This window comes from Phaseolus vulgaris, chromosome 7 (assembly GCF_000499845.2).
Source record: "Phaseolus vulgaris cultivar G19833 chromosome 7, P. vulgaris v2.0, whole genome shotgun sequence".
Lineage (NCBI taxonomy): Eukaryota > Viridiplantae > Streptophyta > Magnoliopsida > Fabales > Fabaceae > Phaseolus > Phaseolus vulgaris.
This window is the reverse complement of record NC_023753.2, coordinates 7,030,494-7,052,598: the sequence shown is the minus strand read 5'-3', so window position 1 is coordinate 7,052,598 and position 22,105 is coordinate 7,030,494. Positions and strand designations below refer to the sequence as shown.

General features: G+C 32.4%; 2 protein-coding genes across 2 annotated transcripts; both read right to left on the bottom strand.

The window, feature by feature from the left end:
- Positions 1–8,788: 8,788 nt before the first annotated feature.
- Positions 8,789–10,228, bottom strand: LOC137828214 (protein SAR DEFICIENT 4). Its single transcript, XM_068634694.1, has one exon. It carries the CDS (start codon positions 10,117–10,119, stop codon positions 9,103–9,105), a length of 1,017 nt encoding a protein of 338 aa, XP_068490795.1. The 5' UTR covers positions 10,120–10,228; the 3' UTR covers positions 8,789–9,102.
- Positions 10,229–13,114: 2,886 nt separating this feature from the next.
- Positions 13,115–14,194, bottom strand: LOC137828035 (uncharacterized). Its single transcript, XM_068634434.1, has one exon. It carries the CDS (start codon positions 14,056–14,058, stop codon positions 13,348–13,350), a length of 711 nt encoding a protein of 236 aa, XP_068490535.1. The 5' UTR covers positions 14,059–14,194; the 3' UTR covers positions 13,115–13,347.
- Between the last annotated feature and the right edge of the window lie 7,911 nt (positions 14,195–22,105).

Genomic DNA, 22,105 nt, shown 5'->3' with positions numbered 1-22,105 from the left:
ATAATAAAATGTTCTTAATCTCTAGTCGATGTGAGATTTCCAACATTATATTTAGTTGTATATGCTAGTGTAAAAGAGATGGAAGTGTTAGACATTAATGATACAAATTAACAAAGAAGTAAATAAAGTATAGTAATAAAAGTCAGCAAAATGTTATTATTCAAATAAGGAAGAACAATAATAAAGATGACAAACTTTTTTTTTCTGTCATGATATAATCTTAATATTTTTCACCACATGAACTGTTACATGATTTTTTTAGATTTTAATTATTATCTCAATCTCTTTTTTTTTTGGCTAGACTCATTTTGTAACCAATGGATGTATCATTAAACAATTACACTCAATGTATTAATTTAAAAATATAATACTATTATTAGTATTTTTTTTTATCATTAACTCAAAATAAATTATAATGACTAACTAGTTTTTGTTAATAAATTTATGATTTTTTACATCAAATCAATATTTTTAATTATCATACGAAAGGTTTTTAAATTATCAATAAAATAATATTTATTAATCAAACTAATTTAAAAAAAAATAAATCAAAAGTTCCAAATGCATTTCTATTGTTATTTATTATTAGTAAATCACTTTTTCAAAATATATGAGTTTATACTTTTTAGGTTCCTTTACAAAATCCATGAAAATGAATTGTTTATAGAAAATATAATAGAGTATTGCTATATTGACAACATACATCAAATTACAATTAAAAAAATCATTTTTTATTATGATAAATCAATGTTTTTAGTAGGTGTTTTCTTGAGTTTGGTTTAGTTGTTTCTTAGTTAAGTTGGAAGGTGTTTTTTGGTTGAAGGTTGGTAAGGTGCTAGCTCTTTATGTATAAGGGTTGGACCATCCTTAAAGTGGTTTCTATTTATTTATTTTTTATTGCTGATATAAAAAAAATATTTTTAGCAGGTAATAGAAAACTGGATGAGAATATGAATTGAGAATTATTTCTTAGGCATCTTTGATGACGGTGAAAGTGTATGTATGCATGCAGTTGATGTGCAGAAAATTATTCAGTGATAACAGTAAGTATTAAAAATTGAAAAAAAAAAAAGACAGAGCAAGGAGCTTGAGGAAGCTAAGGTTGAGTGAAAATATAAAACAAGTTTTGTAAGGGACCACCACTATGAAATCTGATGCAAACCCATTAATTTGTGCCCTTGGTTGTGGGAGGGGTCCAAATTTTTCAGGTAAAAGAATGAAATCTTTCAACGATTGCCCTTCATTGTTCATTCCTTTAATTAGTACGTGTTTGGTTGGCAGGTTCGGTCAATGGAATACCCTACAAAACTTCTCTTAGACTGTCATCCTTACCTCTCTTTCACCAAAGTCCACTCCAACAAAACATTATATGGTCTCAGATATCTCCGGTCGCACCTAGACATACCATGTTCCAATCATATAATATTTCTTGATTTATTGAAAAGATATTTACTTAACTGTTAAATTTAACATATTTAATTAATAATATGTCAGATTAATATGAGAACTTAACGTTCATATTCATGTTAATCGGATCAATATCTTATAAACTTAATTTTATTTTATTCTATACATATTCATCATACTCAGTTTTATGTATGTATTTAATTGCATTGATTACCTATAACCATAAAATACTAAATAATAACTTGAATATCAAAAAATGTTTTACAAGTATCCTCACATACAAGTCGATTACCCAGAGTTATTCTCAACAAAGACGAAAAAAATATAAACAAACAAAACTATCATAATGAGATATTCCTTGCTCATAAAAAACATTAACAAAATATTTAATATTTCTTAAATACTCACTTAACTTTTAAACTTTGGAGTTCATTAGCTTGTTAATCCCTAATATGGCTTAACCTAATAAACTAGTGTCTAGATTTTTCAGTTAATAAAATTGATATGGAGTATGACTCTTTAATATGAGCAAATATGGAACCTTTACATATACATGCATGTACTTGAACACTCTTGTGATTTAAACAATAAGTTGACAGTATTGACTAATGAGTTTTCAATCATTATCGTTATCTGTATGTCACATGGGGAAGATTTTCATGAATTAATGTATGTATGCGTGCAGAGGCCAAGATTTTACTATAGACGGTTCAAAATTGAATCAATTAAAGGAAATAATTGAAAATTGACATTTTATTATGTTTTTTTAATTGAGTAACTTAGTTCAAAATTTGGAGTGAAAATATAATTAACATAGAGAAAGACTTGCTTACTATATTTAAATATTATTCTTGCAAGAACTTAGAAATAAACTTTTTTCTTTTGAACTTTTTACTTCTCGGTCTTCTATCTCAGTTTGGGTTTGAATATGATTTGTGGACTCCTACTTGTTGAACTAGGTCAATTGGATCTCTCGGCCTTCAGAGTCTTAGTATAACGTACCTCACTTCTTCACAGAGGGCTCTATTTATAGTGTTTGATTTATGGGCCTTGACCCTTATGGGTTGAATATCGGTTGTCAACTAACATGCATAGTGGTTCCTTAATGCTAGGAATGTATATCTTTCAGTTTTATCTGTTATGTTGGAGATATTTTTCCGTATACTTCGAAGTGTAAGTTGACTCATTCAACGTCATCATAATTGTTGTTACTTGTTTATTTATTATCTACGTTTGTGCTATTTGACTTGATCGGTCAGTTGTACTGGCTCATCTAGTACTGACTAATATAAATAAAAATAAAACTTTAGAATTCTAATTATTTTATCAAAATCAATATTATTTCATTTTATAGTTAAAATTAAAATCAAATAAACCATGTCGATACATAAACTAATGTTATTTGATAAAGATAATTAAGATTTTAGAACTTCAATTTTATATTGTATAAATTTGTGATATTTTACTTTATATTGAAAAATCAAATTGTCACATCCTAATCATCCTAATGGATTATAGTGATTCAATTGAAAAATATTTTTTTTTAGATAATTAATAAAATAAATTTTTTTAATAAAAAATTAATTAAAAATATTTAAATTTATTAAAGATTTTAAATTTAATTATTATTTTTTTATATTTTTATGTGGATATACGTAAAAAAATCTTGATGCAGAATAATAGTGTACACTATCTTAATTGATAACAAAATCAAATAAAAAAAATTAATTAAAAAATATAAAATTTTAGATATTCAATAAAATATTTTTTTTTAAAAAATTAATTAAAAATATTTAATTTTATAATACACTTAAAAATTTCTTATTCAACCCAACTTTTTTTCACTTCTAGATGGCTAAGTTCACTATCTTCTCTCTAAAGATAATAGTCATATTAAACACGTGCTAATGAACGGCATCGGACATCAAAATATCTACATATATGCTATCACATACCTTTTATGTATAATTATTTATTTAAAATAACTTAAAAGCACTTTTTTTCTCAGAAATATTTTTAAAATGTTGATCGAATTAGTATTTATTTACTTTCATAATCAAGATTTCGCCTTGTTTTATCTTTTCCCCCCCTAATAATCTCTATGCATTAAAAAAAGATTTTACTAACGTATATATAAGTTCTTTTTTCCAAAAAAACTCATTTTAAAATAAAAATCTGCAAAATGAACTTGTGCCAACATTATTTACTGGAATAGAATTGTTTACTATTCACGTTCCATTATCGGAAAATCAAATTTGCAATGTAAAATAATATTATCAATGCTGGAAAATATGTTGTTATTCGGTCATCGAAAGATCGAATTCTCAATTGTGAATAATGTTGTTAGGTGTCGGAAATGCACTCGAATTTCAGTCTTTCAAAGGCCGAATTTTCAAGTGTAAACAGTGTCAATTAACGTGTAAACCCACTTAGAATTTGGTCTTTGTTTGGATAGTGAAATTATGACAAAATTATCCATTTTTTTTTCAAAACTTAATGAAAGAATAAGAATTTTGAGTAAAAAAACAACTGAATTACTGCTTTCCAAAAACCAAATTCTAGCCAAATTTTCACTACTGGTGACCATAACATTATGAGGAACAGTGAACATGTGTATTTTGGTAAATAATGTTGGGATATGTTTATATGCAATTTTTTTTAATGAGTATACTGTGGGAAAAAAATGTTCCATGAAAACTTAGTAAAATTTTGCACTTTCTTTGATCACAATTGAAGAGAAGTGGAAGGTGGTTGGAAAGGAAGAGAAAATTAGGAACACAATCCTTTCCTTTGGCCATTCCACCACTCACTACACACAGACTATAGGCAGAGTATTTTCCACTCACACGTGTCTGCAGAAGAAGAAGAAGAAAAAAGGGTGAAAGAAATAGCTATTTAAGTAATTTTAAGTAATTTATTTCACACTATTACAAAATAGAACAGAGATGAACAAAAGGAAACAAAGATAAACAAAAGAGTAGACTGAAGACAAAAGATATGAGAATGAATATCTCTTCTTTCTTGTTATTCAAATCAAAACAAATAGTGGTATGAATATATATAAGTAATACACTCATTCTAGGGTTTAACTAAAAAAGGAAATAATCAATATTAAATACTAGAATCATAACATACAAAAATAAAATAAAGGTTATTCCCTTCTATAAAGAGAAATAATTGATAATTAGAAAAGACACACAATTATTCTTTTTGTATAAAAAGACTTTCAATTAATATTAGGATCCTTATGTAACTCTGGTATTCGTATCCTTTAATACACAAATAAATATTTTATCATCCAAAGTCAAATGATGCAATCTAAAGAGCAGCAAAACAAAAAGGGGACTTTTTGCTTGGGAAGAATTAGGAATCCCTTTCTGAATTGGAGATCCTCCAAATGATGCTTTCTTATTTGATTCCTCTTCTAATTTTTAACCTCTTTTTCAACTATCACCCAATGTTTCACACACTTCTTTTCATGGTAGCCAATGAAAAAGCACCCTCGAGACTACCCAGTAGCCTTCTATGAGAAGTTTTAATTTTTAATTTCTTAACTATTACCGAAAGTCACACCAGGGACCTTAGTGAAAGCTTGTTGCATAGATACAAAGAAATTTGATGAGTGGGACTGTTGAGTTTGGTATATATCCAGTTTGTGTGCAGTGAGATTGGTAAGGGGAGATGACCAATGATGAAAATCATGAAAATGTTATTTGGCCAGATAAATGTGAAAGTAACCGAAGGCAAGATCATAACCGATATGCGCTACTTTCCTATCTGTCTGCACTTTCTCTTTTACATTGGAGTTGAAAAACAATAATAGCCCTATGACTTCTCAATCACAATCACAATCTAACTTTGTGGTATAGCCACGTTAAGATAATGCATGCATTCCTAGAGGCCTTCTACAGAGATTAGATTTTGCAGAATCAACATGCTCACCATATTTGTCACCACCACACATCATTACATCTCAGCAAATCTTCAAATATTTGCTTATCTTTGGTTTCAAACACTGGATTCATTATTTGTCTTCTATCATCTTTTTCTTTCTAATGTCACGTTTCTACTTGTGATTTGCTAAGCTTGCATCTATTCCTATGTAATTCCAGCTTTGAAATGGCTAGTCAGCTTTGTACAACGTAACACTTCACCGTTGCTGTGGAAGACAAATATGGATATGCTCTCGGAGTTGGAGTGACTATGATAAGAATGACATGATGTAGAGGATAGAGATGAAGATAACTTGGATAAAAGTCACAGTGACGACTATCATTTGATCAGAAATTCATATTTTGTTGGCAATGAACTTTTGAGGATTATATTCATTTCTCATTGACTTGACTGTATAGCTGGAAAGGAAACTTCATGCATTTTGCCAAAACATCGGGTATGGTAAGTATAGGTGGTTGGAATTCATTATAAGGAGTATGCTGACACCTTTATGATGATAAAGTTAAAAAAAGGGTGTTCTGGCTTCTGCTTTGTTCATTTGTTCGTGCCAGTGAAATAAATAAATTATCGATGATTCATATTTAGATCTAAAGACTTGGATATAATACAGAACACTCTTCAGCCAATCAGTTCAGGCAAGCAAACCCGTTCGAAGTAGGAGAAACTGTTGGCATGATTAATGGTGATGTGCTCAATTTCTGGATCACTTACAAATAATGCAGCAGAGGAAGAGAATATTGAAAATTGTGATTTTGTCTTGAATGAGAAAACAATATACTACTGGGGAATGAATAAAGTTCAGGTGTTATCAGCACATGGAAATCTGGTGAGTTTAATGCTGCGAACATGGATGTACAATGGATTACACTTCGTTCATATTCATTGATAGTGTTTTTTTACTTAGAAATTTGCTTAGGCTAGTTATGCAATAACTGACAAATGACACATCGAATCTGCTTCCCCTCCCACCTATCTATGTCATCACATCCAACATTTCATTCCATCAATCTGCTTACAATTTTATAATATATCACAGTTGACAATAATAAACCAATAATTGAAAAGTAATGAACTTTTACCTTTTAAAAGTCAACCCAAAATCTGTGTATAAATTATTTTCTTTCTCTGCAAAATTTAGTATCAAAGGCGGGTTTTGGCTCAATAGTAAGGTACTGAGGTCACATGTTGAACTTCTGGGAAGGGTCATTTTACTTATTTAACTCCCTCTGACATCATTACGTGGAAGCTTCATGCACTACACGCATCTACCCTCATAAAAGCTTCAGTACTGTAAGTACTTTAAGAGATGATAACTTCATGCTTTGTATTCTACATTTCTAGTCGCTGGAAAGTAGAACAACTGTAATGGGTGGAGCACCAACAAAGGAATCTAGGTCCCTGTTTGATGTATCTATCATAGAATTAGTTCCCCCATGTTCTACGGTGTAAACTTATTAGGCAGTAAGTTATGTAACTGATATCATTCAAACCCATTAGCCACTCCTCAGATTGAGAGCTCTTCTGTGTTTATTGCCAAACATCATCACCTTAGCACAAAAAAAATATTTTACAATAAGTATCTTGGATATTTAAAATCAGGTTTGCCTCGATGATGCTTTTATGTGTTTGACTACAAATACAAACATGCCCTTATCAAGTGGGACAGCCTTGTGTGAACTGCATTGAGATTCCACCTTTGTTCAATGCTTAAACATTATGGTAACTTGATTTTCAACAAGTGATAAAGAAATGAAAGATAATATTTGTTGGTCTAGTTAAGTTTTAGAAATAAAATGCTTAGCTGGTGTTAAAAATCCTAATCTGGTTACATTAAGTGATCATTATTCTTTGGCTGGAATAGAAGACAGCTACTAATTTTGGCACTCGTAGAAATAGCAGATAGCATGAAAAGCTCAACCCAACGCTATTAAACAGAGCTTACAAAATCATCTCTCGTCTGAAAGCTGGGGAAGAAAATATTACACAATCCCTCAATCTCTCCACGGAGAAGGATATACAAGTGAAGGTACTGCACAAATTGTGAAGTTATTTTGATAATGAGGAGACGAAAGAAAGCATGGATTTAAACCATGAAGAAGAGGAACAATACCATAACAAACAAGGTTATAAGAAGCCCAATAGAAAGAAGAAAAAACCCAGCTAGATGAGAGATTATGTTACTTGTGAGGATAAGCATAAGGATAAAAGGGGTAGCAAATATGAAGCACATGTTCTATGCAAATTTGTCTCTTTTTTTTCCTTATTATTGGTTAGGCACAACAAACTATATCTATAACAGACCTCCTTTTGCACGAGGAGGAATGAAAGATTTTACCTCTTTCTTCTAATCCTCTTCTCTCTCTCTATTCAGTTTTTCCCCCTACTCCTTCTATTTTCTTACTGCTGCAGGTGGATTAATCATAGTCATGGGTAACATTTTCCCCAGGAGGTTCTTTTGCCATAGAGTAACTTATATTTAAAGTTGCCTCGTTCCATTCAACCAAAAAACATATATACATCTAATACCAAATTCAAAAAGTGGACAGTGGTAGCATTAATTAGCGATCCGGTTAATATGTCAAGAGAAGTTTTCTAAATAACAACTAGTTGAATATCATAAATATGGAATGAATCAAACTGATGATAAACCATAACACGGCATTTCTGTGAGCAAGCATATATATGCTTATACTATTATGTATGCTGTTGTAGTTGATCATCACACTTGATTTGAATTTATTGCAGGAATCACAATTTTTCTGCGTTGAGAACCTTTGGTTAGACCCAAGGATTTATTCAGGAACTCAAGTCTAAATGCTGACCTTTTTTCATAATACAAAGTTTAATTTCTTTATATTTCACTTCTCTGTGACATGTTTTCTCATGGCATGCACTGCACCTCTAAACACCAACAATGTTTACCAAGATAATTTTTTACAGGATGCACGTCAGATTAATGGTCTAATACAGGCTAATTCAAAATAGATTTTATTCGGCTATCATCCTTTCCTTTCCTTCTGAAATGGCTCCATTGTGTTTATGTATTGGGTCATCTGATTTTAGTAGTTTGACAACACCTTGAGATGCCTGGCGTTAGAAGATAAATTGCAGCTCGTAGATTTGCAAATTGGTGCTTTTAATCTTCTATTGGTATATGGATGCAAGGAATTAATCCTCTCATGTTAATTTTTCATACGGCCATATCATGTGAAGAGATAGATACAAAACTTTAATGTTATGATTATAAAATTCTGAGAGGATCCATTCTCACAATATGTATGAAGGATTGCTAAGATGATCAAAGGAGAAACTGCCTTCTCTATTACATCAGAAGAAAGTTACAAAACCTGTTTAAAGTTTCCCTTCTAGAGTGAGTTGTGGCATGTCCGATGCATTGAGAACAAAATAATCATAAGGCAATTTCACATTGTATAGTGAAGTAAGGCATAAAGTTGATTTATACTGCCAACAAGATGGCTAATAACTGCCGAAGTAAGTCTTTAGGCATTTGTAAATGAGAAAAGAGTAGCAATGCCATAGGTGACATGATTCATGGACATGTTCCCAACTTCTCCCTTGGTAAAGGAACAACTTTTATGTTACACTTACTAGTATATTATTGTAAAAAGCATCTAGAAACATTAATAACTAACTGCATAAAGTTCTTTAAAGCACTGCACGATGGCGAACTTCATAAATCTTATTGAACCATTCAGCACACACACACCCAATATAATTTACCTAGCTCCTTGTGTAAGTCTCATACACCAACTGTGCTGCGATCATATCTACAACAGCAGAACCAACAGACTTGAACACAGTTATCTGCTCAGAACTGCTTCTCCCAACCTTATCACCTCTGACAAGCTCCACCAAACACCCTCCAATCTCATCTTTCTTGATGACCCCTCTCTCAAAAGCCCCCACCAGCTCCCCTGCTTCATCTATCGCAGCTTCATTGTCCACAAACACCCTTCCCCTCCTTATGGCTTCGTCATCACACTCCATCATCGAAGGCTTGAAGGAACCCACCAAATCCAAATGAGCCCCAGCCTTCAACCTCCCCCCCTTCACAAGGGGTGTCTCGGAATTCGTGGCACAACTCACAATGTCCCCCAATCCGACAACCTCATCCAAACACCCACAACCCTCAAAACACACCCCAGCAAATTCCCCACTTTCCTTAAGTTTGTTGGCCAAAGTGGCTGCCTTTTCCACAGTTCTGTTCCAGACGAGGACTTTCCTTAAACTGGGTACGGCTGAAAGATGGGCTTTAATCAGGTGCGGTGCCAGGGCACCAGCACCAACCATAACCAGAACCTGGCTGTCATGTCTGGCTAGGTATTTGGAAGCCAAGCCAGATACGCATGAGGTTCGGTAAAGGGTGAGTTCGGTGGAATCCATGGAAGCTAGGGTTTGGCCAGTGGTGGAACTGAAAAGGACATAGCTTCCCTGCACGCCGGGTAAATTGAGGGCGGAGTTTTGCGGAAAATGGGTGACGAGTTTGACACCAACGTAAGGGAAAGACGGGGAAGAGGGCCAACAGGGCATGAGGAGAAGGGAGGAAGAAGAAGAAGAGAGAGAGTAGTGTTGGCGAATTGGGGTTTGGAGAATGGTTGAGGCTTGAGGGAGTGTGGATCGGAAGTGGTTTATGAGAGTGTGATGGGTGAGGATAGTGCATAAGCTATCTGCGGATATGAGGATCGGAGAAGAAGATGCATTGGTGCTGCTGGTTTCGTCTTTGTTGGTGACAGCCATTGAAGTTGTTCTTAGGAGAGGACTGTGAAGAAGACGAAGGCTTTGTGTGAACGAGTTTGGAAGTTAGACACTTTCCCAGGAGTCTACCTATGTCAACTTAAACAATGAAAAATTAAAAAAATAATAATAAGTCAAATATAGTTTTAATTCCTCCAAATTACAAATAATTTTTTATTCTCTAAAAATAAATTATCCTTTTATTCATTTATTAAAATATATCATGGTTTTTCTCTATATAAACAAATTAGTGAAGGGGTATACGTTAATCTAACCATTTTCACAAATGAATAGGCAATCATTATGTTAAAAATAACAATAATAATAATAAAAAATTATCATAAGATCATTTTTCTTTTGGTTTCTTTATGGAAATGGAAAGAAAAATATTAAAGCTTATATAACATTAATTTCTTTTATAAAATAGGTTTAATATATATTTTTTAATTTTATTATGGTGATTTTCTTTAAATTTTATGTTACTACTTTAAATATTCTCAATTTAATTTTTTGAAAACAAGATAATGTAATTTCTTTTGTTTGTCAAGTTGATGATAGAACATTAATTACTCATGTTACACGACATGCTATTTCTGTTAAGGCAATTTTAATTGAAGATATTTCATTAGTTATTTATGTCACTTATGTAATTGTTATAAGGTTTTGTTACCAAACTATATTAATTCATGTTAAAGAAGTGTGAGTAAATTAAAAATAAATATTCATAATGGTTAAAAAAAACTATTAAACTTATAAATATAGATTTTTTTTATACTTTAAATTATTTCTTTTTTAAACCAAAGAAAACGCGAAGAGGATCTAATAGATCTTTATAGTATGTTTTTGTTTGGGCCTGTAGGTAGGCCTAACCTCATGATAAGTAGGCAAATGCTCCTGCACCCAACACTTTTGAACCTGCACCCAACATAATTTCAAAAATTCTAAAAATACCCTTTATTCTGAAAATAAAAATCCGGAATTGAAAATAATGCATTCTGGAAAAATAAATCCGGAAGATATTTTTATATTTCGGATATAAAAATCCAAAAAAAAATAAAAAAATACCATTCCGGATAAAAAAATCCAGAACTGAAAATAATATCGGAAAAGATTATTGTGTTCCAGAAAAAGAGGTCCGAAATGTAATTTTATATGCACCCCATTTTTTTAAGGGCATTTTCGATTTTACTCCTGTGATGGATGCATTGATATGGTGCAGGAAGCAATTGCCTGATAAGTCTCGCTTTTATAAGGTATTGACAAATGCTTCCTGCACCATATAAATTCTAACATGCACCCAACATGTTATTAAAAAAATAAAAATGTCCTTCCAAAATGACGAAAATATCCTTAAGCAAAATAGAGTGTAAATAAAAATTACTTTCTAAACCTTTTATCCGGAAATATTCTGGATTTACATATCAGAACACATTTTTTAATTCCAGAAATTTTTATCTATAATTTATTTTCAATTTTGTATTCCAGATTTTCTTATCCGGATTGTATTTTTTTTATTTTTGAATTATATTTACTATTCCAAATTTTTAAATCCAAAATAAGGATAATTTTTGAAAATTTTAAAAAATATATAGTGCAAATTAGAATTGATATGATGCAGGAAGAAATTGTCGAATTCGAATGGGTGTTCCAAGAAACCTTTGCATGCATCTCATTATTTTTGAAAAAGATTACTTTATTCTTTTAAAAATAATTTTTTTGAATTATTTTTTTTAAAATGCCTCTATAATATATTTTGTGAATTTTGGGTTTACTATTTGAAATTTAAAAAATATGTTCATTACAAGAAAATCATTAAATAAAAACCAATTTTAGAGACAAAAAATAATTAGTTACTATAGACTAAATTAAAGACTATTTTAAAGACTAAAAAAATTATTGATTTTTAAATTAGTTTCTATTATTGATAAATAATTTTTAAATTGGTATCTAATTAATTTAGATTAAATTAATGTTACTATTTATTTATTTCCAATCTTCTTTAAAATTTTATTTATTAATTAACCTACAAAATTATCGTAGTAATAAAAAAATAAAACTTAGATAATCTCACTGCCATCTTATAATTTAGATACTTTTGACAGAAAAAAAAAAAATACACGAGATATTACTTCGGACATAATGTTGGATTGGGATTTAAAAAGTAGCCTTCGTTTTAAAATATATCATCATCATTTTTTTAATTTTTTTTTATGCAAGTACTCATCTCTCCTTTATATGTCTGAGTTGAGACAGCAACAAATAATTTGAGTTCTGAATACTAGTGCGCATTTCCCTTTTAACGAGTTTCCCATGAACGAAAGGCTCTGGTAGAAACACAAAAGAAGTAAAGTGTTTTACGCAGAAAAAGTGAAGTGGAGAACGAAATTAAAGCACTTTATTTTCCAATTCTTTGACATCCTTTTGTACTCTGCTTAAACTCATTTTATTCTCTTTCGATATCTGCAAATTCCAACAATTTTCTTCATTGAAGTTCTCTGGTGGGCAAATGATAATTGGTGTATGTGAATGACGTGATTTTACAGATTATACTAATCATTACGATCTTAGTTCAGGTTTCCTGGTCACTTTTGAGTATGAAATAAGAAATGATTATGCGTTCAAGGTTGGTAAATGATTTATAATCTCACTTTTAAGTAAATGATGTAGCCAACTTTCGGCCAAAAAAAAAGAAGAAAAGAGATTAAAACATTTGAACATTCAACTCAGAATATTATAGTAAAAAATATGTTCTTCATCGTTATCTCATTCTTCTGAAGACATTACACCTACAACAACTGTTAATACTGGAATCCAATTCACATGATTCCCTCCTTTATAATCATATATAAATTGCTTCTTACTATGATAGGCGTAGTTTTTATTTCTAATTTTCACTGTTATGCAGAAAATTGGAAAGCCCTGCCATTGCATTACATTACTAGGATCTTCTATTTAATTTAGGGCAAGATCAAATAATTTTTTTGATGTGGCAAAATGATTTGGTAAAACCTAAAGATTTAAGCAAGTGCCTTGAACGTGCCACTGCCATTACATACAACAAATGCTCGGAAATTCTGCAGTTTGATGTGTCAAGGGTGAATCTACATGGAATTTAAAAAAGGAAACGAAATACAAAGCATGCATACATAAAATTAGCAGCGGAACAAAGCAACCAAAGAGAAGAGACAAAAAGAAAAAGTAATGTTGCTACAATGATTTGATATGTACCAATTAAATGCCTACTAAGGCATCAATCTTAGAGGAAATGCTCCAACTGGTGCTGGAAAGGCTCCACTGATCAGAAATCATACCTGCAGCTGAAGATGAAATACCACCACCAACCCCACATTTTGCTACCATCCTTACACTCTCTATCAACTCCTTGGTGCGAGCCTCTTGTGCCAAAATGTCAAGCAACTGTTCTGGGGTGATCACAAGCTTCACTTTCCAAAACCTACTGCTACCACCAAGGCCACCAATGTTGCAGCTACTATTATTACTACTGCTTCTGCTAGAGAATGGTTCATTGGAGGATCTCTTGAGCAACCCCATTCCCTGGTGGTGGTGCTGGTAGTCCAAGGACATTCTATACAAGGCAGGGTAGGAGGTTGTAGGTAAACTGTTAGATCTAACATGCCCTTGTCTCACAACGTTTACATTGTCACCAACACCAGATGGGGTGTCTATGTTGCTGTTGTTGCTGCTATTGGTGTTGTTGGTGAGTGGTAGCAAATAGTAAGACTGGCCTGCCTCCAACTCTTCGAATTGGCTGAGTGGTTTCCAAAAGAGGTCGTGGCTTCTGAATATGGCATGCCCTGGGAACTCGTTGGTGATGAAACTCACGGTTACTGGAGCAGTGAATTCCATGATGCCACCGTTTGATGTTATCACTTTGATTGCTGCACCAGGATCTGACATGGCCCCAAAGAAGCAGTTTCCCATGTTGGACTTGAAACCTATATGATAATAGAGTAGTAGATATTGGTGATGTTCTTTTGTTATGTATGGTGGGAATTCTAGAGCGGGAAACTTGTTGAGGAGAAAAGTGCAGCTTCTCCTGTGGTCGGTTAGATTCTTCTTGTGAGCTTTGACAAAAAGCTAATAAAGAACAATATTAATGCTCTTCAATACACAGTATACAAATTATTAAAGTGGAGTTTGAATAAAAGGAACATTGGTTTATACCATTTCTACAGGGTTTACTCAGTGAAGTTAGTGTAAGTAAATAAACTACATAGGAACCACCTTATCTTACTTTTCACAAAGTCTTTTATTAACAAAACATAGGAGGAAAAATGATGTTGGAAATCAATTTTGGTCCCACTATATGAGTAAGAAAGCAAAAGCGCTGGTTCCTGCCACTTGGCCCACTTCACTGCCCTTTTTCTTTTTCTTTTTGGAGATTTGTCGTGTGATATTGGTCTCATGACAGATAAATCCCTTTAAGTTCCGAAGATTATGGAATGAAATTACTAACTCCAACAAAATGTCACGAACAAATTTGGTGTACTTTGGTCATGCTCCCACATGAATGACATCCATTGCAGTAGTTAAATTTAAAATTGTGGGCAAATGTTTGATTTTGATGTCAATTTCTTATTTTACATGGGAAAATTTGCGCGGAATGGACTCCCAAGTTGAAAATCAGAAGTACTCACATTTTACAATCATGGCTTATACAAAAATATAAAATGGAGAACTGAACTCTAAAACATATCACTGTAGATTTAATTTCTAGTCTAGTGTATTAAAAAGACTTAGATCTCTACACTTCAAATGTTTGTGTAGGAAAGAGTATTTCTTTTGATTGATATTAATGCTCATATAAAAATCATTTATATCGATTCCTTGCATATAAAAATTATTAATATGCTTCCTAAATATTGATTCTTCGCATATTTATAAAAACAACTTATCAGTAAGATCATATGTTGATAGCAATTAACATTTCAAATATATTCTTAGCATTCAAATATGTTAAGAATTATCATTTGGGTTAGAAACTTAAAAGTACTTTCTAGTCAAATCTAAATTTCGAGATCAAGGTGAACAAGCATTACTAAAAAAATGATAATATCAATCATCAATTAAGAACAAAATATTATGTTTAGATATCACCTCAATACATAAGAGTTTGAACAGAGTACTCTCAATCCCAAATGATAGAATTAGTCACACATGATGGTTGTTACACACAGTTAGAGCAAAAGAAGAAGATTCTGAATGTTTCTCCTTGACGACTACCTCCTATAGGGTTTCTAACACCTTTTATTCTACCAATTGGATTACAATTCACTCAATGGTGTTTTCCCCTCAATCTTGAACGTCTAGGGTTGTGCCTCAAGCCTCCTATTTAACCAAATTTGCATGGACTAAATGTCTTCTCAGTTGGGCATTATTGAGCTCGCTTGGGCGAGAAGCACGAAAAAAATCCAACATTATTGGAGCAATCTCGCTTGGCGCTTGAGCGAGATTCTCTGGTGGTGTCTAGCTTAGACGAGTTTCAACGAGTTTTGTTGAGTTCTTGGTGCGTTCCAACTTTCCCTTTTTTAGCTTTGTATATTCTCCTTTTGCCCAATTATCTTCATTCTTCCCTAGAATCCTGAAATGAACACAAATTTGGTAATAAATTTTTCTTATTCAGATAAAAATCACAAAATATGTAAAAATGTATAAATTCATAAATTAGGGGTTATTTTATGTCTATTTTATCAATTCATACTCCCAAGTACCTATATTTTAATATGGAATATTACTGAAATCTAGCACTTATCAGGGGAATGACCATATTGACATTCCTAATAATGTTGTACAATTAGATGCAATATATGTTGCAAATGTAAAATTAATTCCATGTAAGACAGTGACGAGTACTTACCAAGGTCACTGCAATATCTGAATGTGATTTTTAACCTGTGGAGTGCAATGCTCCACCACGAATTGAAGCCATATTCACTTTATTCTGAGTTGATTTATCTTTTATCTTTTTAATTTGCCACTTATCCTGAGCTGCCCAAGTAACTCTACTCTGTTAAAAAGAAGAAAATATTTCGTTTTAGTTTCCCCATTTTGTTTTATTTGTATGGAATTGTAATTAAAAATTAAAATTATCTTAAAGTCAATCCACCATTTTAGTTTGTCCTCCCCAGTCATGGCATCATAATGATGATATGGACCTCTAAATTGAGACCGAATGCAATGTCCAATGACATCACTAGCATAATGATTTAGCGTCCAACTACAATACAAACAAATCAAATTATAGATATTTGTAATATGAATATAAAAATAAAAATAAATTTAGGATGACTTACCCTTACCAAGAAGTCGGATGATGACCCTACCAATAGGGTCACGTTGGACATCCTCAGGGGGGAGGTCGTGCTCTGAAGTGGTAGCGGCACCATGGTCAACATGGTCAGCAAGGTCATGCACAGTGGCAACAATGGTTGGAACAAAGGGAGAAGATGTGATTTGGACAATGGGATAAGGAGTGGGCTGGAGTGGAAAACTCCAAGTCTGGTGGAGTGGTGCAGAGACACTGTGATGGTAAGTCGGAACAGAGAATGACGACCCTGTTGGTATTGGAATACTAGGAGGGTGTGAAGATGATGAAATATGTGTGTGATGAGGTGATATAGTGGGGTGTGGATAAGAATAGTGAAATTGTTCATGGTTGGGGTGGAAGGGGTGGAGGAAGACGGGCTAGAAGACGGTGTCGATGAATGAGATGAAATATGTGGACTACCAACATCAGACGCTGGTAAAATACTAGAATAAGGGATGCTTCCTAGGTCTATAACTAGCTGACCATGCATCGATGTAGAAACTCCACGTCTCGATTGGCCACTCCTAACAATGGAACCATTCCTCCCTCTAGTCCTAACCATTTTTCCTGAAAAGTTATTTGTTCATAATATTAGTATAATTATCTAATGATGATAAGTTTGTTTATAGTTTATTGAAAGTAATATACATTAGTCATCATTGTTATCAAACTCTGAATCGTCATTGTCTATGTGATTTTCCGAGTAATAAGGTCAACATCTTCATCATCATCATGATTATGTGCTTCAATATCATCGTGATCAACTACTTCGACTTTAGATGTGTCAACTAAACATTGTAGATGTTCAATTCTTGTAACCGGTAACACATTAGACGTCTCATCAGCTTGATACGACAATTCATCATTGATGTTGTCAACTTGCACATGTCCTTGGGATTTTGTTTTAATTGGAATGCACCATCCATGAAGGTTTTTACATATGTTTGGGCAAGTGACATAATAAACTTTTATGACCTTCTGTGGATGAATGAATGGATCATAGGGTTCATATCTTCCACTTAACTTGATTTCAACTAGATTATATTGTGAATGAAATCTAGTCCCAACATTAATTGTTGGATCAAACCAATCACAGTAGAATAGCGGGATCTTCTTATTGAGAGCAACATATTCAAATTCATATATATAATGAATTGTACCGTAAAAGTCGTCTTCTCCTCCGTAAATGACACCTTTAACATACAACCCACTATTTGTTGTTTTCTTACCATTAGTCCATGCCTTTGTGTGAAACTTATATCCATTAACGGAGTACATGTTCCATGATGTTGTCTTTGAATTAGGTCCCCAAGAAAGTCCCTTCAAGTTTGGGTTGACTACATTCCTTTCATCATGAACCTGTGTTGTAGTGGTAAAAAAACATTACATTTATTTATGAAATTCCGATTAAATAAAAAACACGTACGAGTTTAGGTTACACTTACGAAGCTCTTGAACCATTCATGAAAATTAGCATGTATGACTGTCGAAGTGTCTTCATCATTGATTGAGTACACTTGTAAGAACAATCTTTGAATAATAATCAGAATTAGTTAGCGAATTACACAACCTACAATAATAAGTCTTCGGTATGCAATTCTCTATTGGAGCTATATCAAGTAACATTTCATTGAAATAATCTAAACACTTTTCAGTTGTGTGCCAATTGGTTCTAGCGCACAAAAGCCTTATGGATATTAACAATTTAGACTGAGTTGTTCCATCATAAATGGGTTGATGAGCAGATGATAACATATCATAAAACTTTTGTGCTTCGGCGTTAGGTTGTTCTTCTACATCCTCGATAACATTGACATAACGAGTTCTTATATCACTTTCTTGCATGTATGCATTATTCACCATATCGGCTAATGACCCAAAGTCCTCATCACGCTTGATATTATCATAACTAGTGGATGTAATGCTTAAGTTAACCTCATTTGTCCCTGCTTCTCCGTGATAAACCCATACTCTGTAGTTGGGTTGAAAACCATGTTGACTCCTGACATGAGAAGGTTTGAGAATTTTCTCACAACAACATTTCACACACGAACACCTTACCCCACCATCTGGTATGTAAGAAACTTGATTTATTGCCTTAGAAACAAAATCATAAACATCATCTATGAAGGGTTGTCTCAATCTTCTTGAAGAATCAAGCATTTCATACATTCAATCTCGATCCATTGTTTTACATGTTCATGATGAAATTATCAACACTTAATCGTATTCTTATACCCTACATACGAACTAATAAATGAATCATGTGGATATAAGTGTCTAATGCACTGCATATGTCACATGTCAACTTTATTGTTTAAACTTAGTATGTAAATATTTAAAACATACTAATTCATGTAATTAATTGTCGTTTTAGTGTAAGAATTTTGTATTTGTAAATCCTAGACGAATAAGATACAATAATGTTCGATCTAAATATAATACAATAATTCATACGTCAAAATTTTAGTTAACACGTACGTATAAACATCGTAATTCATACATCATAATTTTATTTATCGTATACGTATAAACACCGTAACTCATACATCATAATTTTATTTAATGCGTACTATAAATACCATAACGTAATACATACACGAGTACATATAAATACCATAATTCATAGATCGTAATTTCATTCAATGCGTATGTATAAAAATTAATGAAAAACATGGGCCCATTATGCTGTCCATCACTTTTATTCTATGCAGCCCCTATTTAGTTTATACACCCCCACATCATTATTTGTAACATTTTCTTGAAAAACATGGGCCCATTCTGTTGCCCAAGACTTTTACTCTCTGCAGCGCCTCTATTTGTTTTTAAACCCACCAGTTCACTATTTCTAACATATTAATGAAAGGGCCCATTCCGCGGCCCTTCACTTTTACTCTATGAAGCCCCTATTTATTTTATACATCCCCACATCACTACTTGCAACATATTAATGAAAAACATGGGTCCATTATGCTGCCCATGACTTTTATTTTATGTTGTCCATCACTTTTAATCTATGCAGCCCCTATTTAATTTATACACCCAACAATACTATTTGTAACATTTTCTTGAAAAACATGGGCTCATGCTGCTGCCCAAGACTTTTACTCTATGCAGCCCCTATTTTTTTCTACATCCACCAGTTTACTATTTGCAACATATTAATGGAAAATATGGGCCCATTCTGTTTTCCATCACTTTTACTCTATGCAGCCCTTATTTAATTTATACACCTCAACATCACTATGTGTAACATTTTGTTGAAAAACTTGGCCCAATCTGCTGCCCAAGACTTTTACTCTCTGCAACACCTATTTATTTTGTACACCTATCACCTTTTATTATTTTTTTAAATAACCAATGGAAATATTTACTCTCTGCAGCACCAATAATTTTTTTTAAACACAATGGAAAAATAGAAAACTTCTAAATGAATTTAATCATTACAACATAATCAATTTCTAAATTTATAATGTACTTAATTATTACAACATAACTATTAATTGCAACATAATCAAAGGGAAAAAATAAAAAAACTTCTAAATCTACAATGTAGTTAATTATTACAAGATAATCAATAAAAATTTAAAAACGCAATTTTCTAAATCATTCTTTAGATCGTAATAAGTTTTTTTTCTTCCCAATTATCACTTTTTTTTATTAATTACCTTTCATTTTATTAATTACCTTTCTTTATTCTATTAATTATCTTTTCTTTTATTTTCATTTCCATTTCTTGTTATGAGAAAACTTTAACTTTCACATCCTATTAAATCGTCAAATTGAAATGATAACTCCTATTAAATCAGGTTTAGTAGAATTGAAAAGAGCGTTTTGTATATCAATTTTGTACACGCACAACAAATTTCTTCTTTTTCATTTTCACGCACATAAGCTTTCAAGATGTTCCATTACAATTTTTTATTTTTTTAACTTCAAAACATAATTATGTTTGTGGTAAAATCATTTAGATAAACTCAACAACAAACACATACATTCACATAAACAACAGTAATAAAAAAATAATATTAATCAAAAATTAATTTTTTTTAAAAGTTTACCTTAGAAGAATGACGTTGGAGCAAAGGCGGTGGCATTGGGAGCTGAACGTAGTGGAGCAAGAAGTGGAGCTGGACTTGGTGGAATATGGCGATGAAGGCACATTGGATTTGAAATAAAGAACAACACAAAAAACTTAAGAAAAATCATAACATACAAAGAAGAGAACAGAAAGGGAGAAAGAAGACAATCGGCGATGATGAAGGCGGGACAAATGCAGTGAGGGCCGCAGCGGAGCTGAAATGAAGAAGAAGAAAAAAATGTTCACAAAATAAGAGAAGAGAAGACAATTGGACAAGAAAGAACGCATCGACAGTGAAGAATGTTGGAGAAGTGACAGTGAGATTGTGATGAATGCCAGAGCAATGATGACGAGGTGGTGAAGAATGTCGGAGCAGTCACAACGGGACGAAGGGCACCACAAGGCGGGGGCAGCAAAATGCAAATACTGAGGAAAATAAATTAGGTTTCTCAATTTGAGTAAAGAGAGAAACTTAGGACAAGGCAGCAAAATGTGCTATTTATATAGCATAGTGTATGCGTCGACCACGTCCGATGCATAGATGGAAGCAGATTTTATGTCGATTGGCCAACGCCAACCCCTACATATATAAAAAAAAATGCAGTGAGGGCCGTAGCGGAGCTGAAATGAAGAAGAAGAAAAAAATGAAGAACAAAATAAGAGAAGAGAAGACAATTGGACAAAAAAGAACACATCGACAGTGAAGAATGTTGGAGAAGTGACAGTGAGATTGTGATGAATGCCAGAGCAATGATGACGAGGTGGTGAAGAATGTCGGAGCAGTCACAACGAGACGAAGGGCACCACAAGGCGGGGGCAACAAAATGTAAAGACTGAGGAAAATAAATTAGGTTTCTCAATTTGAGCAAAGAGAGAAACTTAGGACACGACAGCAAAATGTGCTATTTATATAGCATAGTGTATGCGTCGACCACGTCCGATGCATAGATGGAAGCAGATTTTATGTCGATTGGCCAACGCCAACCCCTACATATATAAAAAAAATAAAAGAATTTAAATTCATGATATAATTAACAAATATTACATATAAATTCTTTCAAACATACATAAATCACTAAATTTAAAAGATATTTAATTCACCATTTTTGTAATATTTAAAACATTTAATTAGATCTTAATAAACTTAAATAAAACTTTAAAAAAAATAATTTAACTTATACAACGGAAAATTAATTCAATTTATACAACAAAAATAAATAAATAATTCAATTAAACTTTGGTTTGGAAAATTATTTACCTTTACAAGTGTTGTTTCTATCTACTATTATCTAAAAGAATCAAATTATTAATATCTGGATGAAACCAAAAAATAATTCTTAAGGTGCAATATTGGAAAAAGGTTCCCTTTCCGATCAAACAGTATCATCGAATTAAGTATAATTGTATGTATGATAGCATCTACTACCAAGAATATCAATGAACCCTATTATTGAAATTGCTCAAGATACCCTTCTTTAGCCTTTACAATCTATTTTTTTGGTTCAACTCTTACTTTACTAACTGCAATAAAAAAAATTAGTACATGTGCTCCACCCAAAATGGCAATGGGCTAGGGTTAT